Below are 22,906 nucleotides of genomic sequence, written 5' to 3'. Positions count from 1 at the left end.
GAACGACCGGATCCCATCTCCGCCCGGTCCCGGGAACCGACCGGGCCGACCGCCACCGCCAGCCCGCTGTTCTGTGCACCGCACACACAGTGAAAATAAGCACCACGGAACACACCAAGGGGGCCCAGCACCAGCACCGAGCGCTCCGAGACCGAGCACCGACGGCAAGAGACAGTGGGCTGACGGCACACCCTTGGGAAGGTCAAAATATGGTCGCTTTGCTCCGGGATGTAGCACGGTACGGTTTTTACGGTTTGAGTATCACAAAATTTGAGATGCGACAGATGAATTCTGACATTCGTGGGATGCGATACTACCGGACGAACATGATAATCATGAAACACCAATCCGGCACAACAGTGTTTTCCGGAAAACGCTTCATCGCTCCGGCTGCATAACCGTGGTTTTGACCAGCAGCGCATCCGCTACGCAACCCAGTGTGCCGTAGCCCGCTTGGTGCCTGGTGCCCGGTGGTGCCCCTTCATTCGATTCGAGAAGTGTGTTCACACACAAGTCCGTCCTCTGCGCTCGGTCGACTTTGCCGTTTGGGTTTTGCCTGGCAGCAGAACAGGGTGTTCGGGTTTTTCACAATATAATATTGCTGCTGCCACGCTACACGGTCGGCCGGTCGGTCGGTTGGTTGGTTGGTTGGTCGGATGAACGGACGGATGGATGGGACTCGACGCCACCCTCTTCGCACCACCCTCATCTTCATCAACATTTCCATCCCACTCTCTCTCTCTTTCGTGCACCACGGACGCTTTCCAAAACAGCACAAGAAGAAGGGTTCTCGGTGCTGCTGCTGCTGCTGGTTCTCGTCGTTCGCTGGTACGTTTAGAGCTCAGGTTCCATCTCTTTCTCGCTCGCTCGCTCGCTCTACGTCTGTCTCATTCATTCTCTCGCTCTGCTGATGGTAGCCGAGGAAGCGGCGTTTTATGCTGCCCTGCTGCTCATCAGGGGGATCAGGATCAGAGAAGGCCTTCTCCTACTCCCTAAACTAAGCGCTAGAGAGCGCTGGCCCGCTGTTGTTCGCAAGCACCAGAGAACACCACAGCAGCAGCAGCAGCTTCGCCTGCTTGGTGTCGTTAAGCGTGCGATAGAGCGAGCGAGCAAGAGAGCGCAGTGAAAAAGAGACGAGAACAAGAAATGTTGTGTTTGTGGAATGTGTGCGCACCATCCGCCTATCGCCTATCTCGCTTCAGCAGCCGGTTCCAATGAGCGAGTGAGGAAAACCGGGATCGGTTCGAGGTGACCCTCGCTCAGCAGCAGCAGCAGCAGCAGCACCAGACGCAACCCCTTGCGTAGAGCGTCGTCTTCCATATCCCATCCCATTCGAAGAGGAGAGAACCGGCACTAATCCTCTTTTTACCATTTTAAGCGGCAGAAAGGAACCCCGCACCACCACCCCGTAGTACATAAGAAGGAACGAGAGATGAGGACAGAGGGGTGACCGACAGTGCTGTGGCAAGACAAATCGATGCGCCGGGAGTTGGGTTCTGCTGCTGCTGCTGCCACTGCCGAGCAACATCATTTCACATTTCAACTTTCCTGCACACACACACACACCACCCCGGGGTTGCGGCTGGACTGGGCTCTTCTTTGGAAGAATATCTTGGCCCCGGTGAAGGCGTACGCGCGCGTGGTGTGTTGTGTATGTCGTCGTCCTCCGGACACACGGAGCCGCTCTTTCCTGTCCCGTGTGTATGCTGCTGCTGCTGCTGGCGGCATCCTCGTCGTCGTCACCACCGCCTGTCCGGAGTTCTCTTGTTGGGTTCTCTCTTGGGTTTCAGAGCATGAGCATGCGAAGAGGACGACGACGACGACGACGACGGCGGCCACGACCTTTCGTGCCAGCAAGGGAACAAACACACACACACACAGACACATACACAGCCGGCACTTTGTTTTATTGGCGGGCGGGCGGGCGGGCGTGCTGGTGCCGTTTGAGAAGGGGGAGAAGGTCCGCCCGCGGTTGGTGGTGCTGATGAATCGAACGGCCCACCACCACCACCCAACCCAACCCAACCCAACCGACACCCAGCTTCATACACACGCACGTAATTTGTGCTGACTTCCCACTCTGCTCGCAGCAATTTTTCTCATTTCGTTACGTCTCTCACGGCATGATGACGACGGCGGCGACCGGCGACCGACGACGACGATGAGAAAACGGAAACTCAATCTCACTCACCTCCCCCTCCTCTCTGTGTGTGTCGTCGGGCCTCTTGGTGCCCTCCTTTGCCTTCAGCACACACACACACACACACACACGCGGGGGGCGCGAGTGCGCGCGCAACCGTGCGCTGCTGTAATCTTCTACTTTTGCTGGCAATAAAAGCCAACTTTTTGAAAATTATAAGCACGACAACGCAACGTTCGAAGGAAACAACAATCCCCTCACCTCCCCCGTATTGTTCCCTCCCCATCTTGTGGCCGCTTCTCCTGCTCGTTGATCCTTGCGTTGCGCTGCGCGCGTCACGCTACGGGGCGCTGTGAGCCATAAAAACCACGTAAAAGGAAATTAACGCACACTCACCGACTGCCTCGGCTGACTGGCAGGCTGGCAGGCAGGCAGGCGAAGCTTGCTAGGATGGCGGCGCTGATCATCTAGACGGCTGGCGCGAGGAGGAGAAGAAACACGCCAGCGTCAACACCACGTAGCAAGCATGCCGTTCTTTCTCTAGCCGGCGAGTCGCTGCTGCTCGCTGATTGCTATTTGGTTGTAATAAAACTATGGATATCGGGCACCCCCCCCCCTGGTTTGCGATCACCCAACCCCACACGGTGGTGGTGGGTGGTTTGCTCTTTGGTAGAGGGAGCGATTTGTGAGGGCGACTTAGTGAGAAGGATTCGGGGCGAAATCCCCTTGCTTCCCCTCCCTTCTGGCTTCTGGTACTTAGTTTTCCCGCGTAGAACGAAAGAAGTAAAATACAGGAGGGGAGAGCAGGATTCATGATGATATGCGCTCCCCCTACTACAATGCTAGAAAGCCGGTAGATACACCACTGGAATAAAGGGGTACTACTCCGTACCGTACCCGGAGGACGATGAGACCACATATGAATGATTATCAACGACGTTTGACAGAAGGAGAGCGTTTGATCCGGCAAGAGGAGTAATTAGCGTCTTTTTTTTTCCTAATTAAAGGACCAGTATCGTGGAATGTGTTTAATTAATTCTAGGAAGAAAATTAAAACCCTGGTCCACCAACTCCTTTACAACTTTGGAGAAGAGCTCCACGGAATAATGGATTCGATAGTATTCCTATTTTGGAAATAGAAATAAAATGCATTATCATGTTTTGAACGTTGGTTTATAAACAACCTATGTTTATAAAAGTGTTATACTTTTAAAACAAAAGCCATTTCTGGTATCGCTAATCGTGGTGAGAAGCCAGAGCTACTATTCTTGCCTCTCTGCTGCTGCTTTGTTTTCATTCGATAAATCGTTTTCCAATTTAATGAATCCATCCTTCACGGAGAATGATGATGATGATGCACACTGCCAGCCAGCTGATGAGAAGAGGAGAGAAGCGTTGAATCGATCGATCGTCTCACCTTCGGCCGAGCGAGCTCTGCTAAGACCATGGCGTGGCATCATGATGAACGCAAAAAAAAAACACAAAAAAATTAAATGCAGAAGCAATTAGTCCGGGCGCTACCACTTTCGGTGTGCGGCTCGGCTCCCACACCTTCCCACCACTCTCAGCATGTTTTTGGGGGGGGAGGATTGGGATTTTCTGCTTTCGTTCAGCGCGACCTGACTTGCCCGGTCGATCGATGGCATGGCGTGCCCCGGAGTCGTGCGATTCCACGTGCACCCACCCACACACACAGCAGACCGACCCGACCGGGATGTACGTGAAAACGCAAGGTTAGAAAGAGAAGGAGAGCCAGGGGCTCCCTGGCACGGTTCGGTATCCGAATTCTTCACATCCAGTCGCGCGACTGGATGCTGGTGGCCGCTTCATGCGACTTCTGCTGCTGCTGCTGCTGCTGCTGCTTACGGATGATAAATTTCCACCATTTCCAGCAATTTCTGTCGAGGGCACGCGAGACCCGGCATTCGTTACCGCGTGGCAGCAGCAGCAGTAGCAGCAGCAGCAGCTACACCGCTCTAGCTCCCTCTCTGAATGGATGCGAGGAAATTTTGTGGTGAAAATTGCATTTTCCCATTCCCAGTTCTTCCTTCCCTGGTACAACGACGACGGGAAGGGGTTTTTAGTGGTAGAGCGCGATTCCAGGATTTCCTCGTCGTCGACTGTGCAGGAGGAGAATGTGGAAGATGGCGGGGTGGATTCTTAATCACGCCACGAGAGCTGAATTTATACTAGCAGCATTTGTCTTAGCCATTTAAAATTGATCTTCAAAAGAATCTTCTGCTCCGAAATTGGTCCAGGAGCTCTAGCTTTCCCTTAAAACTGCATCTCAAAAATTGTATAGGAAAGAAGTTTGATAAGAGTTTCATCAAATCTGTACGGTTATATAGATACCATACTGTAAGAAACTCGAAACCTCACGATTCCCAGAATCAAACGATCGATCCAATATCTACGGCCAACTACTTTCCCAAAACCGCACGCGGCAGCGACGTTGTTTTGCGAGGGGGTTGGTTGATGACAGATCTCGTAAACGCGAGACACCACGAGCCAGAGGAAGGCGGAAGTGAGCTTCGCCATCATTGTCGCCATCGTCGACGGTGGTGGTCGTTTGGTGGATGGGAAATCGGAAATGGAAGCAATTAATTTCATCGGTATTGCGCCGAGCCGCCACCAACGACGCTGCGCGGTGATGATGATGATGATGAAATGGAAAGCAAGCAAACGCCGGCAGAAGAAAGGAAACAAGACTGGGAGGATTCTCTTGTCAATCCAACGTCGATGGAAGGAAGTTGATCGTCTATTCTGTTCGCCGAGAATGGCAAACCGCACACAAGTTCACGGGGGAAGTTTCAAGAACTTTTTGCACTACCCCTCCCTGCGCTCCCGCCGTTTAGTTGGTATAGTTTGATAAATTGCGATTAATAATTCAATTGTGATAAATAAAGCGATTGCACAAAGCAGCACTCTTTACCGAGAATAATTTGCATCCAAATATTTGAATTATAAAAGATATTGACTTATACATTCAGTAGATCTGAATTCCAAATTCCGCATAGATAACATGCAATCGAAAAAAAAACCCCCGAGAAACCTGATCGAAACATTTTGCAAAGCGAATCCCACTACTACCATAACCTTGAACGGGGCAATGTGCATCTTTCGCTGTCGTCTGGTCGCCGGTTGAGTGGCGCTCTACATCTCTCCTCCATCTAGAGCGCGTTAGAGTGCTGTTCCCGTCCCCACGTACCTCGAAAAGGCCGGTGTCTGGGGTTTATTTGGTCGGCATTTGTTTTGTTTTATTTTTAACATCGCCTCAAACTGTTGCTCCGCACGAACTAAAGGAGCACCACTTTAGCACTCGCCGACCGGCGGCGACACATTGTATTTAATGTTTCTTCCTTTGGCATCCGCATGGCATCGAAGGAGCCGGCGGTAGCCAAGGGACCACACACACAATAAAGTCGGGCGATGGGTCACTGGGACCAAGTGTATTTGTGGCGGATTTGTGGAGTTGCCGTTTTTTCCGACTTGCGTGGCACTTCTGTCTGTCGCCTCTATAGGCGAATTAGGGTTTTCTATTGGACCCTACTAGAAGAGATTATGAAAAGCAAGGAAAAGCAACCGAACGTACTAATGATGGCGCCGATTGCCACGGTCTGGTGGGTTCTCGGCTGAGTAAGACCATGGATCTACTAATTCAACATGACATTTCTTCACCTTCGCGATCTGTTAGTTTACGAAGTCATGCAGAGTTAGGGTTTCGTCGATCAATCTCACTCGTTTGCTCTGTATGCCGTGGTCTAGGGCTTACCAAATGTATTGACAAACTCGTTACATGTAGTTTTAATAAATAATCTGTTTTCCAGAATGCACATTCACCGTTGCCCTAACATTCTAATTGCTGAAACTGTCAAAAACAACGGACAATTACATCAATTCCACCAATATCCATCATAATAACCGTCATCATCCGTTATATTGTACGACTTCCATTATCCTTTTTCCTATCGGACGAACCATTCTGCCTGTTGGTCTACCGATGCATAAATGCGCCTGTACCTGGTGGTTCTTACAGGCCAGTAACAGCAACGATAGGGCGGAAGAGCGGGGTCGTGTGTTCTGGAGCGTTAAATTTGCCGCCCTCATTGCCAATCGATCGTTTGGGCCGAGTTGCGTAATTGAATCTCGATTTTCCCGCCTGGAAAACACCGTTGGGGTTATGTGTCCCCAACAGCGGAATGGATCACTCATTATGCTCGGGATTGTTCCCTCCTAACGCGCCGATGCGGAACGGACGGGATGGCTCCGATGACGCACGCAACCGCACGACGACGTCGGCGACGACGAGAGGTGTCAGCTGGCAGCGGATATTCTCCTCCATTTTAATGGCTCGTGGCTCCAGCGTGGCTCTCATTTCCCAGAAGTGATTTTAATAAGCTATTCATAATTGACAACGATTGGGAAAATGAGGTGGGAAAGAGTGGGAAATTGTGCCGTGAAAAATGGATTTGCCACGCCAAAGCATACCGAAAAGAAAGCGAGACAACTTTCCACGAGTTTTCCTGACGGATTTCCAAAAGGATTTCAATTTGGAATGCTTTGTTTGTTATTGGGAGGCCGATGCCGTTTGCCGAAGCTTTTCACCGCAAGTGTCGGAGGACACAAACGATGACGGGTTTATCAAGCAATTTTATGTGTAATTTTTAAATCGAACGATAACACTCGTGGGCGTAGAGGTGGTGACAGTAGAGCACATACCCAAGTACGCCCTCCGTTTCCTACTTCTTCACCCTTCCATTGGCTATGTTTTTATCGCATCATATTTTAATGGCGAATAATTAATTTATGAATGAAAATGCAGCGAGGGATGGTCGATCATAGTTTGATTAAATCGTTCACCGGATTTAAGCGAATCCGAGCGGCATCAGAATCCACGTACCAGAACCAATGCTGCACGGAACGGATTACTGATTGAGAGCTCTGGGGTGGTGCGCGGAATCGTGGTGGGTTGGTATGTATAATTATTTTTCATCATTATCGAAATTGGTTGGTTGGTTGGGCACTCCGCTATTCACCGAATTTGAGGATACTACGGAATTGGGTCTCATCATTGTGGGATACTTATCAGTGGAATTGGGTCTCATTTCTCCCGGTTCATTGCTTTTAACCAGCGAGGTGTGCAAGGACATTCAAATCGGTTTTATCCAACGTCAATTAAACACAACAGTTTGTTAAAAACAAATCGAAATCTTAGCCCATTAGTTAGCGGCTGGGCTAAAGACATTCGCTCGCTTGCGATCTCTAGAGAGGCACACATTAGCGCCGATAGAAGACAAGAGGTCTGTTGCCTCTACACAGGTATACACAGGCAGGCGTCTGTGATGTTGGTGCGAAACTCAGGAAAAAAAAGAAACAAAATCCTCCTCCTCCTCCTCGTCGAAAGGCCAATGCCAATGCCAAATGCTTGGTGGTTCATTCAAACGTTCGTAGCTCGGTGGAAACGTGAGCCGCGACCGGCAGACAGACAGACAGAGAGAGAGAGAAAGAGAAAGGAGCAAAAAAGAAACGCAAAGCCCTTTTTAGAACTGCCGTCGGGGAACTGCAGCAGCAGCAGGACAAATACCGCGCACTTGTGACGATGAGCAACGATCGAAGGGCGCGAGGTGAGGGGCCGCGTTGGTTGCCGATAGCGACGAAGGTTGGAGGGTATGGTGGTGGTGGTGTTGTACAGACGGTGGTGCAAAGGCGAAACCAAATCAAAACAAACCCCCCACTTCCTGCACACAACCCACCCGCCCACAGTACCCAAAGCACCGTTCCTCACATCCCAGACTTCCCGCACCAGACACCCCTTCAGTTTCCTTCTTCTTTTCCCACACCCTATAGCGTCTAGAGAGGTGTAATCGGTTTCCCACCGTTGAACGAATTTCACTTCCTTCCTTCCTTCCATCCTTTCCTCTCCTTAACCACCGCACCCCGGTCATCCCCCACTCTCTTCCAACAGCCAACAGCAGCAATAGCAAACACACAATCATGAGTAACCGACCGGCAGACCGACCGACCGACCGACCGACTGACTGGTTGCGGCCTAACAAACGACCTTGAGACCTTGAGCTACACCCCACACCCCACACCCCTTTGACTCTGTGTCTCTGTCGTTTGTACTTCGTCCTTCTTCATCTCTTTCCTGCCGTTACTTATGGCCTCCTCTCTCCCCCCTCCCCACTATCGCTCCATTCCTTCTCCTCAATCACGGTGGAAGAGAGAACCTGATTCACCCGGCTTTTGGGATTCACCCCATAATGTATAGCAGCAGACAGACAGGCAGGCACAAGGCATTACACACACACACGCACACAGCACGCTACACCGCACTAGCGTAACAAACGGTAAGGACGGAACACGGTTGAGCGGTTGGACGGTGCCGCCGCCGCGACAACCGATAACCGAACCAAACCAAACCAGACGGCGACGGCGTGCACCCTCTCTCCCCTCTTTCCACCCATTAACATCATCGATCGTCATCATCATACTTAACGCAAAGCGCCGCATCACACGCCCCTCATCATCTCTTCACATCCGGGGGTCCCACTTTCTAGTGATAAATTTTTATAGACCACACACAATCCACACAATCTTCCGTCTCGTCTACCATACCCCAAACAAAAACCAACGCTGGCTCTGCCGGCTGCTGGTTTGCTGGCTGGTCGACAACTTAATCATCCCGCAACGCGCGTCTTGGCCACTCGCTCGCGCCCAGAGTCTTCGGTAAGCTCTGCTCGCCGGCAAATGGTGGCACTTGCCACCAAGTGTTATGTCATTCCGTTCCGCGTACCGCGGTGTAATCGATGTCGAACGTGCACTCCTGGCACTGTCTCGCTCTCTCTCTCTCTCGGTGCGCTTCTCGCTTCGTAAGCAGAAGACCAACTCCGAATGATCATCATCATTGGCTCACCCTTTGGCAAGTAAGTTATAAAAGATATGATTGATGATTAAGCTTATTACACTAGAGCGTATGCATGCGAATGGTTTCAGAGTTAAGCATTAATAAACATATCGACTTTCTTTGCCAATATTTTGTGTGCAAAAATTGTAATCAAACCAACAACACACTGAAGGGGTTATGTCTCCCCAGGTGCTAGGTGGTGGTGTTGCCAGTCACGACCGGGTGGCCTGCGTCGCAAACCGTTAAGTGGATTATACCGCCACGAGAACCCGACCGGGGTCAATGAACTAAGGCATACTGGCTGCTCTACTGTGAACTGTGGGAGGTGGTACTGCCACATTAACCACACGACTACTGCTGTCGATGATGGAAGCGTGTGTCCGATAGATGACACGCGCGCGCTGCTAGTACGCGACGACGTAAGAGGCACACAACGATCGACCTTGACCACAACACCAAACAACCACAGCATGCTAGGAGGAGGAGGGCTGACCTAGAAAACTACCGTTAGCAGCCGATGTAGGCAGGCAATCGTCATCATCAAGAATGATCGTGGATGAATCCGAGACTTTAAAGCGGTCTCAATACTGCTGACCTACTACTGTGGTGCCGAGACGCACCGACCGACCGACCGCTGTTGACCAACACTACCCCATCGATTTCTCCACTTGCTGCTCTTGATGATAGAGTAGGAGAGTTGGCAAACATCTGGCACCAAACACACGCACGCACACACCGAACCGAGACAGACGACGGATCACGGTTTGGACGTAGTGAAATGTAGAACCATTTCCACACGGCAACGGCGGAGGAGGAGGAGGAGAAGCGCCGGCGCGACAATCATAGTCCGGGTTCTGGGCTGGTCTGGTCTGGTCTGGTACGTCCGTCCGGCCTGCTACGGGTGTTGGGGATGGGTACGCGACGCGTACTGTACACGCTGCTGCTCTCAACGCCGGGGCGTTGTTTCCTCCTTCATCAGAACCTCGAAATCTCGAACCCCACTACCAAACGGGTTGTCGGCGGCGGCGGCTGTTGCTGATGGATGCGGGTCGGTCAGCAGCTGATCAAAACTCTGTGGATTTGTGGAACACACGATCTCGCTCGTCGTCGTCGTTGTCGTTGTTTTTGTTTTCCTCGTTCAATGAAACAGACAGACAGACGTAGACAGACGCCGCATTCACTGGCGAAGCCGTAGCGTGGTTAACGGACCTCACGTCGTTCCATATCACGAGCGCGCTCTGGTTTGGCTCTCCCTCTCTCTGGTTGTGACCCATCAGCCAGCCAGCCAGCCAGCCAGCCAGCCAGCCAGCCAGCCAGCCAGCCAGCCAGCCAGCCAGCCAGCCAGCCAGCCGGCCGGCTAAATATTCCGCGAAAATCACAAACAAACAGGAAAACGACCGTTCTTCGGCCCGTGGTGGCGAATCGGTGGTATCAGCATATCAGATGGGGCGCGAGCACCATCATCAGGTGGTAGGCACGAAACGGCCAATGTGGGCATAGAAGAGGCACGCGGTTTGAAGGCAGGTTGTTGGTCGGTTGGTCAGTGTGCCATGGAGATCCATACGCACACGTGACGACGAAACGGTATCTCCCTCGCTCTCGAGAGTGTATCGAGAGGACAGTGTAGCGAGTACACACTGTTTGTGTTGACCACAAAATGACATCTTTTCAGTCCAGTCCAGTTGATAGGAACGATTGCGTGGCCATCTCTCACATCAAATCTACGTTGCGGCAATGTGCTAACAGGTGAGTCACGACGCTAGCGATGGTCATCAGAAATGGTCATCCGACGTGCCATTCGCTTCAGTTACTTTTGTGAGCCCAGACAGTAACAGACCAGACAGACGAGTCAGTCCAGTCGTCTGTCTCGGTGATGAGTAGGAAGATTTTAATGATGATTGTGCACTTCGAGGATAAACAGACACCGGCGAAGTGGGGAATTAGAATTAATGATATCTAAGATAATCATAAAAAGACTTCAGGTTATTTTTACAGTAGATATGCTTTCTCTAGATTCGGCTCATCATTCTGCTCGACGAAGGTTAGTCATTTAAGAGTCAACAGATCGCAAAAATGCACAAATGTCGTTGATGTTTGGCAGCCATAAAGCTACATAAAGCCGTGTTAACCGAGCGTGATCCAGAACTGAAAGATAACGCACGCACGCAAATACAGGATCCACAATTTAGATTGCATGCCTAAGCTGCGTATCGTCAGATCGTCACAAGGGCTATCGATGACATGCTTACAGATGTCCGTTTGAGTGAAGCAAACAAAACAAAATAGTAATAAATGCAGATCGATCGAACGAATCGAAAAACATGAACGAAATAGGCAACACCAATCGAGAAATGCGCCAGTTCTGACCACACTACGGGGCCAGGTAGATTCCAATTCCAAATGTTTGGCGGCGATGAATGGAGCGCCTAACGAACGAACCATTACGATAATGGCTAATGATGATTATGATTATGGCCGAATCTCGGGGTCTGTTCGCGGTCCAGGTTGGACGGAACCCAGACAGACACAATTAGAGAGATGAAGAATGGGAGAGTTACTCTCACGCGGGCTCTCGTGAAATCGAAAAATATTTCTTTGGCCGCTTTGGAAAGCCGCCGAATCCATTCGGTAGCATCGTGCTGAAGCCAATAGCGCCTAGAGCTGTTGGTAAATGATGCCACCATAAATATGAACCATAGTTTACGTATCGTCGTCGTCTGCTTTCATCTCGTATATAGGATTTGTGCTGTACGATATAACATCAGCGTTAGTTACCTGGAAGCGTGCCTCTTCTTTTCGTGAAGTTGTGTAATGGTAAAGATCGGATCATTACAGTGAAACTTCCCTTTTTTCGATTGTCAAACAAGATGGCATACTAATGGACGAATATGAGGAAAGTCCTCGAGAACATTGTTGATTGTTGTTTTGTTCTTATCCTTAACCTTTGACTTATCCGACAGTTTCTATTATCTGCTTACCCACAAAGCAATGCTCAATCGTATGGATCATAATTGGACGTGAATTGCTTACCTGAAATGATAAGAATATGAGAAAACGTTAAAATGGAACGAATAAGGATAGGTAATTTCTTTTGCAAAATTAGTTGTAAACGATAACTTGTAGAAGAAAAAAAAAACACCCATTTTGATACCGATCTAAAGAACAACGCCATCTTCAGAAAACAATCCCAAAACCAGTCTCTAAGCAGAAACGTATTGGTCCGAAGGGAGCACAACAACAACACGAAACGGTTCTTGTGTAATGGTCCATAACGTAACCATTTTCGAGAAGGGAAAGATCATTCGCGGTGTGGGCAAAAGAAAGCCTCATCGCCAACTCGTGGCACGAGCCACCTACCCAGCGCGCACACTAACCGACCGACCGGGGCCGGCTGAGCAGAATACCGGTACCACTTGAAACACTCAAAAGCCATAACGACCCAGAAGGTCGTTACGAGGAAACTCCTGCTACTGCGAACAGGCTACGCAATCGCCCAACGACGCGCGTTTGGTGTTTTAGAGCGGGTGGATGGATAGGCGGAAAAAGGGGAAAAGTTTTGCCAAATGCTTTTCTTTTGCGGATAATTCGGCTTATCCATCCTCGAGACTTTTATTGCTTTTGACCGACAACAAACGGTCAGCCCGCAGTAAAACGATGACGTGCTGCGTAGGTATCGCCGCTTTGAGTGTGTTGGTCAGTGAAGCCTAAACTGTAATTAATAGGCCGGTAAAAATGAGAAAATTAATCTTCTCCGCCCTCCCCGAAAGTACCCATAGCCTTCCCAGTACACAGGTGCGTAGTGTAGAGGAATCTCCAATACAGCATCACTTCGCATTCTGGATTTTTTTTTCCCTAAGGAAAAGCTGAACCAGCAAACAACAACACAGCAGGTATTATGAAGGTTGAAAACCATACTCGCATGTGTTTGGCGTCGGTGTTGGCACAGAATTAAGAATGAACACACACACACACACACACACACACACACAAAGAGCAAAGCATTTAATCGCCAGCCTGTTGTGGCAGAGTTAATGACGAAATCGCTATATAGCTGGTTGGCAAAACAGGGAAAACCCTAACAACACACACACACACACACACGCACAAGCAAAGATCCTTTTAACGTGATAAGAAGAAGGATCACAACCTATTAAAAGTAAGGAGGGAAAACATTATCCAAAATGTATTTTCCGGCGTTTCCGACCAATTGAGTCAACAATCCCAGACCCCAACGGGTGAGGGAGGAAGGAGGAGCATGCCCCCCCCCCCCCCCATCATCCTGGTAACGAAAACCCTTGGCCGCCTTGCCTCGTCGACTGCCACTTATATCGAAGAAAATCACGTTTAATGCTAATGTGGTCGGAGAAAGGGCGGTGGTCGTTGTGGAATTGTAGGGTGGCGATAACATTAAACTGTGTGTCCCCACACATACCGGTCCCTCGTTTCTAATGGGTAAATGTGAAATCTTGGGCCAGAAGGAACACTCATATATGTGTGTGTGTGTGTGTCTGAGTGGGTCGCTTGTCTCTCATGGCTCACGTGGTTGGCAACCATCATGTGTAGACAAGTGCTTTGGATCGTAGGTTCCGATTTCTTTGGAAAAAAAATGCTAGAAAATGTTCGTGACGATTCCCGCGATAGGAGGTAGTGCATTCCGATCCCTAACTCTTTCACGTTTTTCAAGCTGAACGTTAGGGTATACGAAATGGTAAACACATAAAAAGAAACGGAAGGACTAACAGAGAAAGATTCTCGCGAGAGCGAGAAAGGGAAAACTTGGCTTGAGAGGGGGTGGGTTACTTTCACTTTCCGTTACGTTAAAGAACACGAAACATGGAGCCGAAAAAGCATATCCTTATAAACCGGCGCCACACCATTGAGACCACGAGAAGCCGGTAGGGAATGGATATACTTTTCTTTTATGCTCCTTCTTCCTTCCTTCCCGGCAACTATGCTATCATGGGGACCGTGAAAAGCACACGATAGTGCGTACGGGAGTAGCAGCAAACAAAGAGCATGGTGGAGAGCTGATACATTTTGATTGGAAGTAGTTTTGTTTTTAACAAAAAAACAGTATTTACACAAAATATGGAAAAAAAATGCTGAGACATTTCTAATCCATGCGGTTTGATTAAATTGGCCGTGTGCGTTGAAAAAAAGGTTGAAAAACTTGTATACTGATAACATTCTAATAGTCGCAAACGTACTTAACAGTAAAAATGTCACAAACAAATGTTCCTCGTTCTTTCTCTCAATAATCCAGGTTTTATGCTCCCCGGCATGTCTTATATATATCTCTCCCTCCCTCTCTCTCTCTCTCTTGCTCTCTGTGAGCGGAACGCGTTCGTGAACCGCGAACAAAGTATTGATTTTCTTTATCCTGCACCTTTGGCTTCGATAGCGAACGGTGGGTAGCGGCTTCCTGCGAGCGTTCGTTCGTTCGTTCGTTCGCCCTCTATTAGATGCCGCTGAATGGCTACATGGGAGGGAGAGAATTAAGGGGGCGGCGCGCAAAAGGACGACCAAAACCCCGGAAGACGATGTTTTCGTGACAAGGAATCTTCATTTCACTTTCTACGGCACAAGAAGATGGGGGGGGACGCCCGGTGGTTGGAAGAGGAAGCAGCCCGTCTCTGTCTGCGCACACATAGCACTGCGCAAGACATATAATACACCTTACCTTCTCTTCTTATACACAACACAACTACTTTGCCAAAGAGTGGGCATTTCCTTAGGTTCCTCCTTCTTTTCGGAAGCAAATGAACCTACGAACAGGAGCTATCCAGCGTGACAAGGACAGCGCATACTGAGCAAAACTGAGAAACAGAGTCCGAATATATGGAGACGCCTGGTAGGCCACGCGAACAAAAAGCAATAGATAAGCGCTACATTCGGTCTCGCCCGGATGTGGTAGAGCATTTAGAGTAGAGTTTGGGTAACAAAAATTGGGAAAAATCGCTTTGCGTGGGAACGGACCATCGGCAACATTCGGTCGCACCAAGAGCCAAATAATCCAAACAAAGACGTGATTGCGTGTATTGACGTGACTCCTGCAAACGATAAGCATTTGGGAGCTTATTCGCTAAGTTTAGATCAAATGCCTTTGTTTGCACGGGAACGTTCTCCGCTTCCGGTTTTTAAATAAAACTACTCGATTAATATCAAGCATTTATGTGCCTTTTATGTAAATAATACTTTCATCTTTATACTACTTCTTTTGACAATCGTATCGTCGGATTCGAATTCAACAGGTTGACGCGCGTCTTTTCCCTTTGATTGAGCGAGGCCAGCTGATGATTTCTCTTGTGCATGCAAGCGTGGAAGTGGTTGGGGGGATTTTGGAATGTGCGATATGCTGATGCTGGGAGTGGATGGGGTGGGTGGGTGCCCTTGCAAGTACAGCAGAGAAAGCGGCGGTGGTTGGAGGTCGTCTGACGGTAGGGACGGACGGTGGATGGGAAGGTAGGTAGATGATGAGACGATTCCAAGCAAACGCCAAACAGACGGCCGCCAGACGGACGTATTCTTCTCTGCTCTGTTTCCAAGGAGGTAGGTCCGGAAAAAGGAGCCCCTCCCCCCAATAATACCTTTTAGCTCACTCCTCTGCACACGTGTGTGTGTGTGTGGGTGTGTGTAGGTAGGAGTTGGGGTGAGTGGAATGAGGGAAAAGAAACACGCGCCAGTTGACGCGAGGCTGTCCCAAGGTCACAACACCAGTGCGGTTTCGAAGGCGCAGCGGCGGCGGCGGCGGCAAGGGCGGCGTCTCGAGGCTTAGGATCGATTGAAGACGAAGGGAGCGAAGCAAGAAGGGGGCATGAAGAAAAAGGTTTCACAAACCCGGTAGGAGTGGGTGGAAAGTGTGGGTGGCACGAGCACATCATCCTCTTGCCACCAAAACCACCCAGTCCGTTTTCCCAAGGACGAGCCACAGGATTTACGCGCACCATGCCAGACGTAACCTCCCCACTGTCCCCTCTCCTTTCCACGTTTATGGTGTGAGGTGTAGCCCCGCAACCCACCTAATCCAAGTGGAAATCCAAGAGAGCGAACAAACGACGAAAGAATAAAGTCCTTTCCCTTGTTCACCGACCCCTTGCGCCGGTGTTTGGTTTCGTTTCCTTTACATTTAAATATATACAAACTCGCGCGCGCACACACACACGCACACACACAAACACGCATAGAATGATACGCCAAGAATAGACCGGTAATTCACCGGTACCGTCGGAAAGGATCAACCGAATTATACACTACTTTCATTCACGCTCGACCCAAAAACGGACTGGCATGAATTTCCTCCATGAACACGATTGGTTCTTGTTTAGGTCTCCCCCTTATAAAGCACTGTGACGTCTACGTCGCCGCTTATTTCAGTCATGATACGTATTTTCTACTAACGGCCTTCTTCACAGCTGATAAGAGGCCCACGGTTTTGCAGATTAAAATCGATCGATCAACATTACAATAGTATTGCCGCGATTCTGTTTATTTAAAAAGGAAGTTAAGATATAAATGATACAAGACAAAAGTTCACATGACACCTGTCGCCTAGCATTAGTAAAGGTTCAGATCGGTGACCAGCGTCCTCCATCAAATACTACCGATCACCTAGTGTCACGTGTACTGACATTGAACGTGCATGACAGCCCGCTGACGTAACTAAAAACTCCCAAAAACCCACTTCCAGGAGAAGGCCCACTATATCAGCTGGTACACAAACAAACACACAGACACACACACACACATACGGCTCGAGTACTGAAAGTGAAATTGCGAACCCAGCAGAGCGTGTCCACAACAAATCGATCGTCGTCTCGTGATGCCGTTCTCATTGCACAACGCAGCAGCAGCAGCAGCAGCAGCAACCCAAACATGGTAGCGGCCGGCCTACGGGCTTTAGCCACGCATCGTAGTCGGATTCGTCCACACCTGCAACGACGTCGTCGTCGTCGTCGTCGTCGTTGTTCCGTTACCGGCATCAAGCAGCTAGCCAGACGATAGCCCACACCGGGCCGGCCGTACGCCGAAAGCCAGCCTTACTATGCGCTTTACAGAGTGCGTGCGGCTGGTAGTAGCGTGAGAGCTGGACCCCCGCCGCCGCCGCCGCCCGTCTCCCACCCTCCATATGCTGCTGGACACACCATCGGTTCCGCGTTGCGTACGGATGCGAAATTTTCTAAACTCAAACTCTCCCACACTCATCAATCTGCATCCATCCGTTACTGGGCCCATACATTCAAAGGGACAGACGGCTCTAGGAGGAGGGGGAACCACCTTCCACTACTACTCGTACGCACCACGGTGCACCGATACTTGGAATCCGGCGACTACAGCATCGGTCAGCGCCCCACAACACGTGTCCGTTGTGTCCGGTTCACAGAAAATTCAACTCAACTGACGTTTGGCAAATGGAAGCTTTGGGGTGCGCTCACCGGTTCATCGGTTCTCTCTCTCTCTCTCGTCCGGCTGGCCTCTGCTGTCTGCGGATCAAAGGGTCGCAGCACGGCGCTCTTCCGGATTCTCGATAACGATGTGCGGGGGCGGTGGTGGACACAACCCCGTCACAACAACCGGCATCCGGTCGGTCGTCGGAATTTTGATGGAAGAAGAAGTATTGGTGGTGGTAGTAGTAGTGGCAGGAGTACTGTAGGGTTTGCAACTGTTGTCAAAGCGTAGAAACCACGTGCTTGTGTTTATATAAGGTAAGTAACGAGTTACAACGAGGCACAACAAGTGGGTGGTACGCTGCTGTCGTGTTGCTTTCTAGTGAATTCACAGCATAGGATCTTAAATTCAAAATGAGTTCGTTCGATGAGATGATGTTGCGATCAGGATTCCGGTTGTTGAGTTTCATCACATCGCCTGTGGCAACTGTCAGTTGAACAGCGTTTGACGTGAGCAGCAACTGTCAATTCGCATGCCATCTTGGATGACAAAAGCATCAATTAAGAAGCCGCTCGATTAGATACGAACTCCAAGGTAATGAATCTAGTAGGCTAGCTGTGCCTAAAACCACACAATCAAAGAAGGCTGCGCCTTCCGAATCCAAACCGACGGAATGCAAGGAACTAGAGTGCACAGAGAAGAAGCCATCCAAAGGTGGGATTGACAAACAAACAAACCCATTAAGCGAGCTTCACACATTGACAACAACCAGATGGATCAACCACAAATCGTTTAAAGAAAACTTTGGCACCAAAAAACAAAAGCAAAGACAACGAGAACACGCGGTAGTAACACGGGAGCCGGTTGCATATGCCGTAGCCTTGTTGCGTTTCGTTCGCACAACACAAACCAGACACCGCACCGAGAGAGCAAGCACCACGTGCGTTTGGTGGGGTATACCACCGCATGGTGGTGCCGTGCCGCACATCTGTCGGTGTGTTTGTGTGTTTGTTACACATAAAATCGCACGAGCAACCGCGTCTGCGGGGTACATTATCGTAGCGATTGGACGGCCTACTGCGGACTGGGGAAGAAGGTCTGTGCGGGCCCGGCCGTGGGGAGGGGGGGCAAGGTCGAATGAATTTCTCCCGGCTGTGGTGGGCAGCCACTCGTCGATACACACGCGATACAGACCCCGCCAGCCAGACGTAGGCAGGACGGGAATGATGCCGATGATGGTGCATGAGGTACGACCAAAACGGGGTGTCGACGACGACGACGACGATGACGACGATGGCGACGGCGACGTGCGGCTACCGACCATCAGCGACCAAAGCGAGAGAGATCGAGCAACCGCCGCCGAGAAGCAGACCAGATTTGGGGAGGACAGACGAATAAACCATCCACAACACAAACTCATCACCATCACCATCACCACCGTCAGCAGCATCATCACCAACATGTGAACCAAATACATCTCATCTCCTCCTTCGTTGTCAAGCGTAGAGCTGTGCACGGAGCACTTGTTTAAAAAGAAAAGAAAAAAAAATCGACAACAACAACGACAAGGGAGGCCAAGAAGTGTAAAAGAGATGGAGGGAGAGAGGCCTTCTTTTCTCGCTGCCTCGACTGCAAAAGCATTCTAATTCCCTCTCAAGCCAATCCCTTCTTCCGCGTGCCGTGCTTCTGCGCCCTACCACCCCCTTCTCCCCCTCCCCCCCTTTTGCTCCTTGGTTATCGTGGCTTCTTCTTCGATCCAGCCGACACCGCACCACCCCGTTATATCAGGCAGGGGGCCCGGCGACGACCGTCCGATTGCTCGCGCGAGTCCATCCGACCACCACCACCCCCCACTTTCCCCATTCCCTCACAACCTTTCTTCGCCCATTCGTCCCCACCCCACGATTTGTGTGCCGATGGGTGTTCGGGAACGGGGTGGAGTAGCGCACCTCTCCGTACCCGCGCTTTTGCTCTTAGAGTATTGTATTCTTTTTGTTCCCTTCTTTTCACTCCCCCCCCCCCTTCCCTACCCTACACCCTTGACGATGGAGTGACGCGCTAGCTACTGATCGGCAGCGAGCATACGGTGGTTGGTTAATGGCGATGAAGAGTCGCCCCGTTCTGTGTTCTGTGTGTGTGTGTGTGTGTGTGTGTGTGTGTGTGTGTGTGTGTGTGTGTGTGTGTGTGTGTGTGTGTGTGTGTGTGTGTGTTCACGCGGTTCAAGCCTCGCTATCTAGGTCAGTGTCAAGGTCGGCTTGAGCATCTTACGGTATGTGCACAGCGGAGGTGATGGTGGTGGTGGTGGCGACGTGAACAGACGGACCCGGTATCGAAATCCAAAACCCACCACCAACAACAACTCAACTGCAGCTCAACATTCAATTTGCCGACTGACGAGCGATCAATCGAAACAAACACACCGGGTGGGGAGCGCAAGGAAGCGTGTTTTAAGCGAACTGTGCTGTCTATCTTGAACGATGGTGTCTCTTTATCATGAGATCCAAACAGTAGAGATTGTGAAGCTAGAAGATGGTTTGGATTTCTGGATTCGATTGGGCCTTAACAGTGACAGAAAGTGCTATGTGATAATGCTATTCTGCAGGCTGTGAGTAAACTGAATGCCGTTAACAGTTAATACATGGGCAGGCTTTTCATTGTAACAGCTAAGAAGCAGTCCGAGAGACGTGATTAGGCGCGATGGCGACCAAAATCCATCAGTAATTCCTCTTGTGTTATTGCTGTCTATGTCTCGTTCTCATGAAAAAGGGAATAACAATAAGGAACCAATTCTAAGGTCTTAAGAAGGAATAGTATCAAACAGTGTAGTACTGGTATGCGCAACTGGAAGCACCATGATGTTTATAAAGATCATATGCCCGGATCTAGTTGTACTTGAAGGTTGTCAACATTACCTGCCACAGATAATTGGGGCCTAGCATGCGTTTGTTTCAAATTTCTCATAATACTCTCTCTAGGGCCTATCTGTGGTTGATATTTGGCTCTAGAACTGTATCTTTGAATTAGAAAATACCATGACCAGCATGAAAAATGTGATTTGTTGATGGCTACTGTCAGTTTACAGCATCGCGCTCTCTGTCGATAGGTCATGCTACGGATTGAGTTTAAGTTTAGCATATCACCATCATCTGAACGAAAGAGTTGACTTCTTAAACCAAAACCGGTAATAGCTGAACAAACCTACCTGATGGGGTGATGGAGCTGGTTGCGGAGGCTGCGGTGATGGACTCGGACCGCCACCATGCTGCTGCGGCCCGGGCGGTGGCTGCTGTCCGGGGCTTTGCGGTGGTCCGTGCGGCGACGGCGGTAAGTGCCCCGGGCCTGGCCCCGGACTAGCAGCCGGCGATGGCCACGACCGTACCGGTTCGTACTAAAAACGGAAAAGGAGAGAGAGAGAGAGAGTAAGACGGGAACGGGAAAAAGGAGGAATTAGTGAACGTGCAAATTCAATTGCCATGTCAAAACACGAAAAACTAACAGAGAGTGTATAGTGTGTGTCGTTGCCGAACGCGATCGGGGAACATGGAAAATGTTTTTTTTTTTGGTTTCCTCCTCTCTACCAATTGACCGAAACCGATTGACCAAATGGGAAGTGTAAGTGCATAAGCCGATAAAACTAAACAAATGTCAAACTGTGACAGGATGGAATGGTTTTGATCGAAGGGCACACGAAAAGGGTTTTTGCTTCCTGCAAATCCCCCCCGGGGGGGATAAACATAACCGCCCGATTGAACTGCCGATAGTTGAATACTTAATTCGTGACTCAAAACGAAAAAGAAAACCAATAAAAGGGGGGTTGTTCTTTATGCGTATGCGTTCCACCATCCACCGCGGTGATATTAACAATTCATGACAGAACGAACAATGACCGAAACACGGTCCAGTACCACTGGAGTATAGAGTTTAAAATAATTGGAAATTCATTCATGTTCTAACTTGCTACGGTCCTAACATTTGCATGACACAATTAGTTCACAAACCAACCCATTGGTACACACATCCAAAGACACGCATTCCAATACAATCAGAGACTGGTCACAGAGCGGTTGGAACCGGAGGAGCAGATGATGCGCCACCACCAACCAACCAAAGAGGCTTATGCCGGTCACGAATAAAAGGGACGAGGTTTTTGGGTCGCCGTCGCCGTTGTCGTCCTTCTGCTCCATCCTCTCTCTATCATCCCATCTGTCCCTCGTCCGTCTTCATTAGTACCGATGAAGTCGGGCTCGGGCTCGGGCTGGAGGAGTTCGTGTCAGGCGCGACGACGGAGAATGAGTCGCTATAAAATACGCATTTCTCGTCGTACTCCCCCCCCCCCCCCTTTCCTTCCTCCTGTAGGATGCGATAGTCGTCCTTCGGAAGGTCGTCGACCAGAGCATACCAGAGGTACCTTTGCGTTTTCTGTCCAATTCACTCTCTCTTTCTCTCTCCCTTCTGTGTGCCGGTTGATCCACTTTTCATGGCCCAAACAACGCACGGATTGGTGATGGTGGTGGTAACGGACAGCAGAACATTGCACGACAGACAGAAAGTAAAAGAGAGTGTGAGCACTATGGTGGTGCCTGTTAAAGGAGGCAGAATGGCAATGGACCGGCGGCCTAAGCTTCGATGATACGCCACACGGCTGCAACCACCGTAGGTCTTCCGGGGCAAAACGGGGCCAAACCAACCGCACAGACTCCCTCCTTTCCTCCCTTTCCTCTCGCGGCTGCACCGAGGGTGAGTGACCGTCGGCAGGAAGGAGAGAGGGCAAAAGGGGATATTTATGTTGGGCTATTGCTGCCGAAAAGCTCGACCGAATTTCCATCACATCCTTCCTCCCTCCCTTCTGCCCAGCCGATATCACACACTTCAAGGCCACAGGAAATAGGTCCTGGAAAGGGGAGAGAGGAATCCAGTGGAGAGGATGGTTTTCGCGAAAAGGAGCGAAGCCACAAGTGCGCTATGGCGATGATGGGAGGTCGCGTCGTCGCTAGAGCTGACTGGCGACTGGCGACGAATTGAACTCAGCTGTTCGAGTCGGTTTACGGTCGGGGAAAAATAGGTGGCTAGATGAAGCAGGAGCTTGCAAGGGATATGCACTATCATATGGTCATATTATCTGATGTTGCCTGGTGAGTACAACGAGTAATGATGGAGCAGCGCATTTTCACAGGTTTGCATGTTAGGAGCTTAAAAACCCATTTTCTGTTTAAATTGAACGCTTAGAATAGAATAGGTGCGCACAAGATGGCTATACAAGAGTAGAGATTTCTTGAAAGCTTTTTCCATTATACTATATGCATTTTTGATGGATACTGAAACCAGTTTGAAGTGTACAATTTATTAAAATATAACTTCCGTATTTAACAGAAGGAAAATAATTAATAGCCAAATACGGAAACCAATACTATTTTACAACGAATAATGTGAAGGAGGAGTCTGTAGATCTCTACTTTTAGTAAACTACATATCAA

The 22,906-nt window shown here is 49.8% G+C and overlaps 1 protein-coding gene across 11 annotated transcripts in view; it reads right to left on the bottom strand.

Annotated features, from left to right (window-relative positions):
• Positions 1 to 22,906, bottom strand: part of LOC125959064 (trithorax group protein osa) — a 124,306-nt gene that overhangs the window by 63,982 nt on the left and 37,418 nt on the right. For all 11 annotated transcript variants that reach the window (XM_049691805.1, XM_049691808.1, XM_049691810.1 and 8 more), the window contains exon 4: positions 20,635 to 20,820. In XM_049691805.1, coding sequence (XP_049547762.1) covers positions 20,635 to 20,820 — 186 coding nt within the window. The remainder of the gene's footprint in view (positions 1 to 20,634; positions 20,821 to 22,906) is intronic.

This window comes from Anopheles darlingi, chromosome 2, assembly GCF_943734745.1.
Source record: "Anopheles darlingi chromosome 2, idAnoDarlMG_H_01, whole genome shotgun sequence".
NCBI classification, from domain to species: domain Eukaryota; kingdom Metazoa; phylum Arthropoda; class Insecta; order Diptera; family Culicidae; genus Anopheles; species Anopheles darlingi.
The sequence above is the reverse complement of the archived record's forward strand: the minus strand, read 5'-3'. Positions and strand labels throughout refer to the sequence as shown.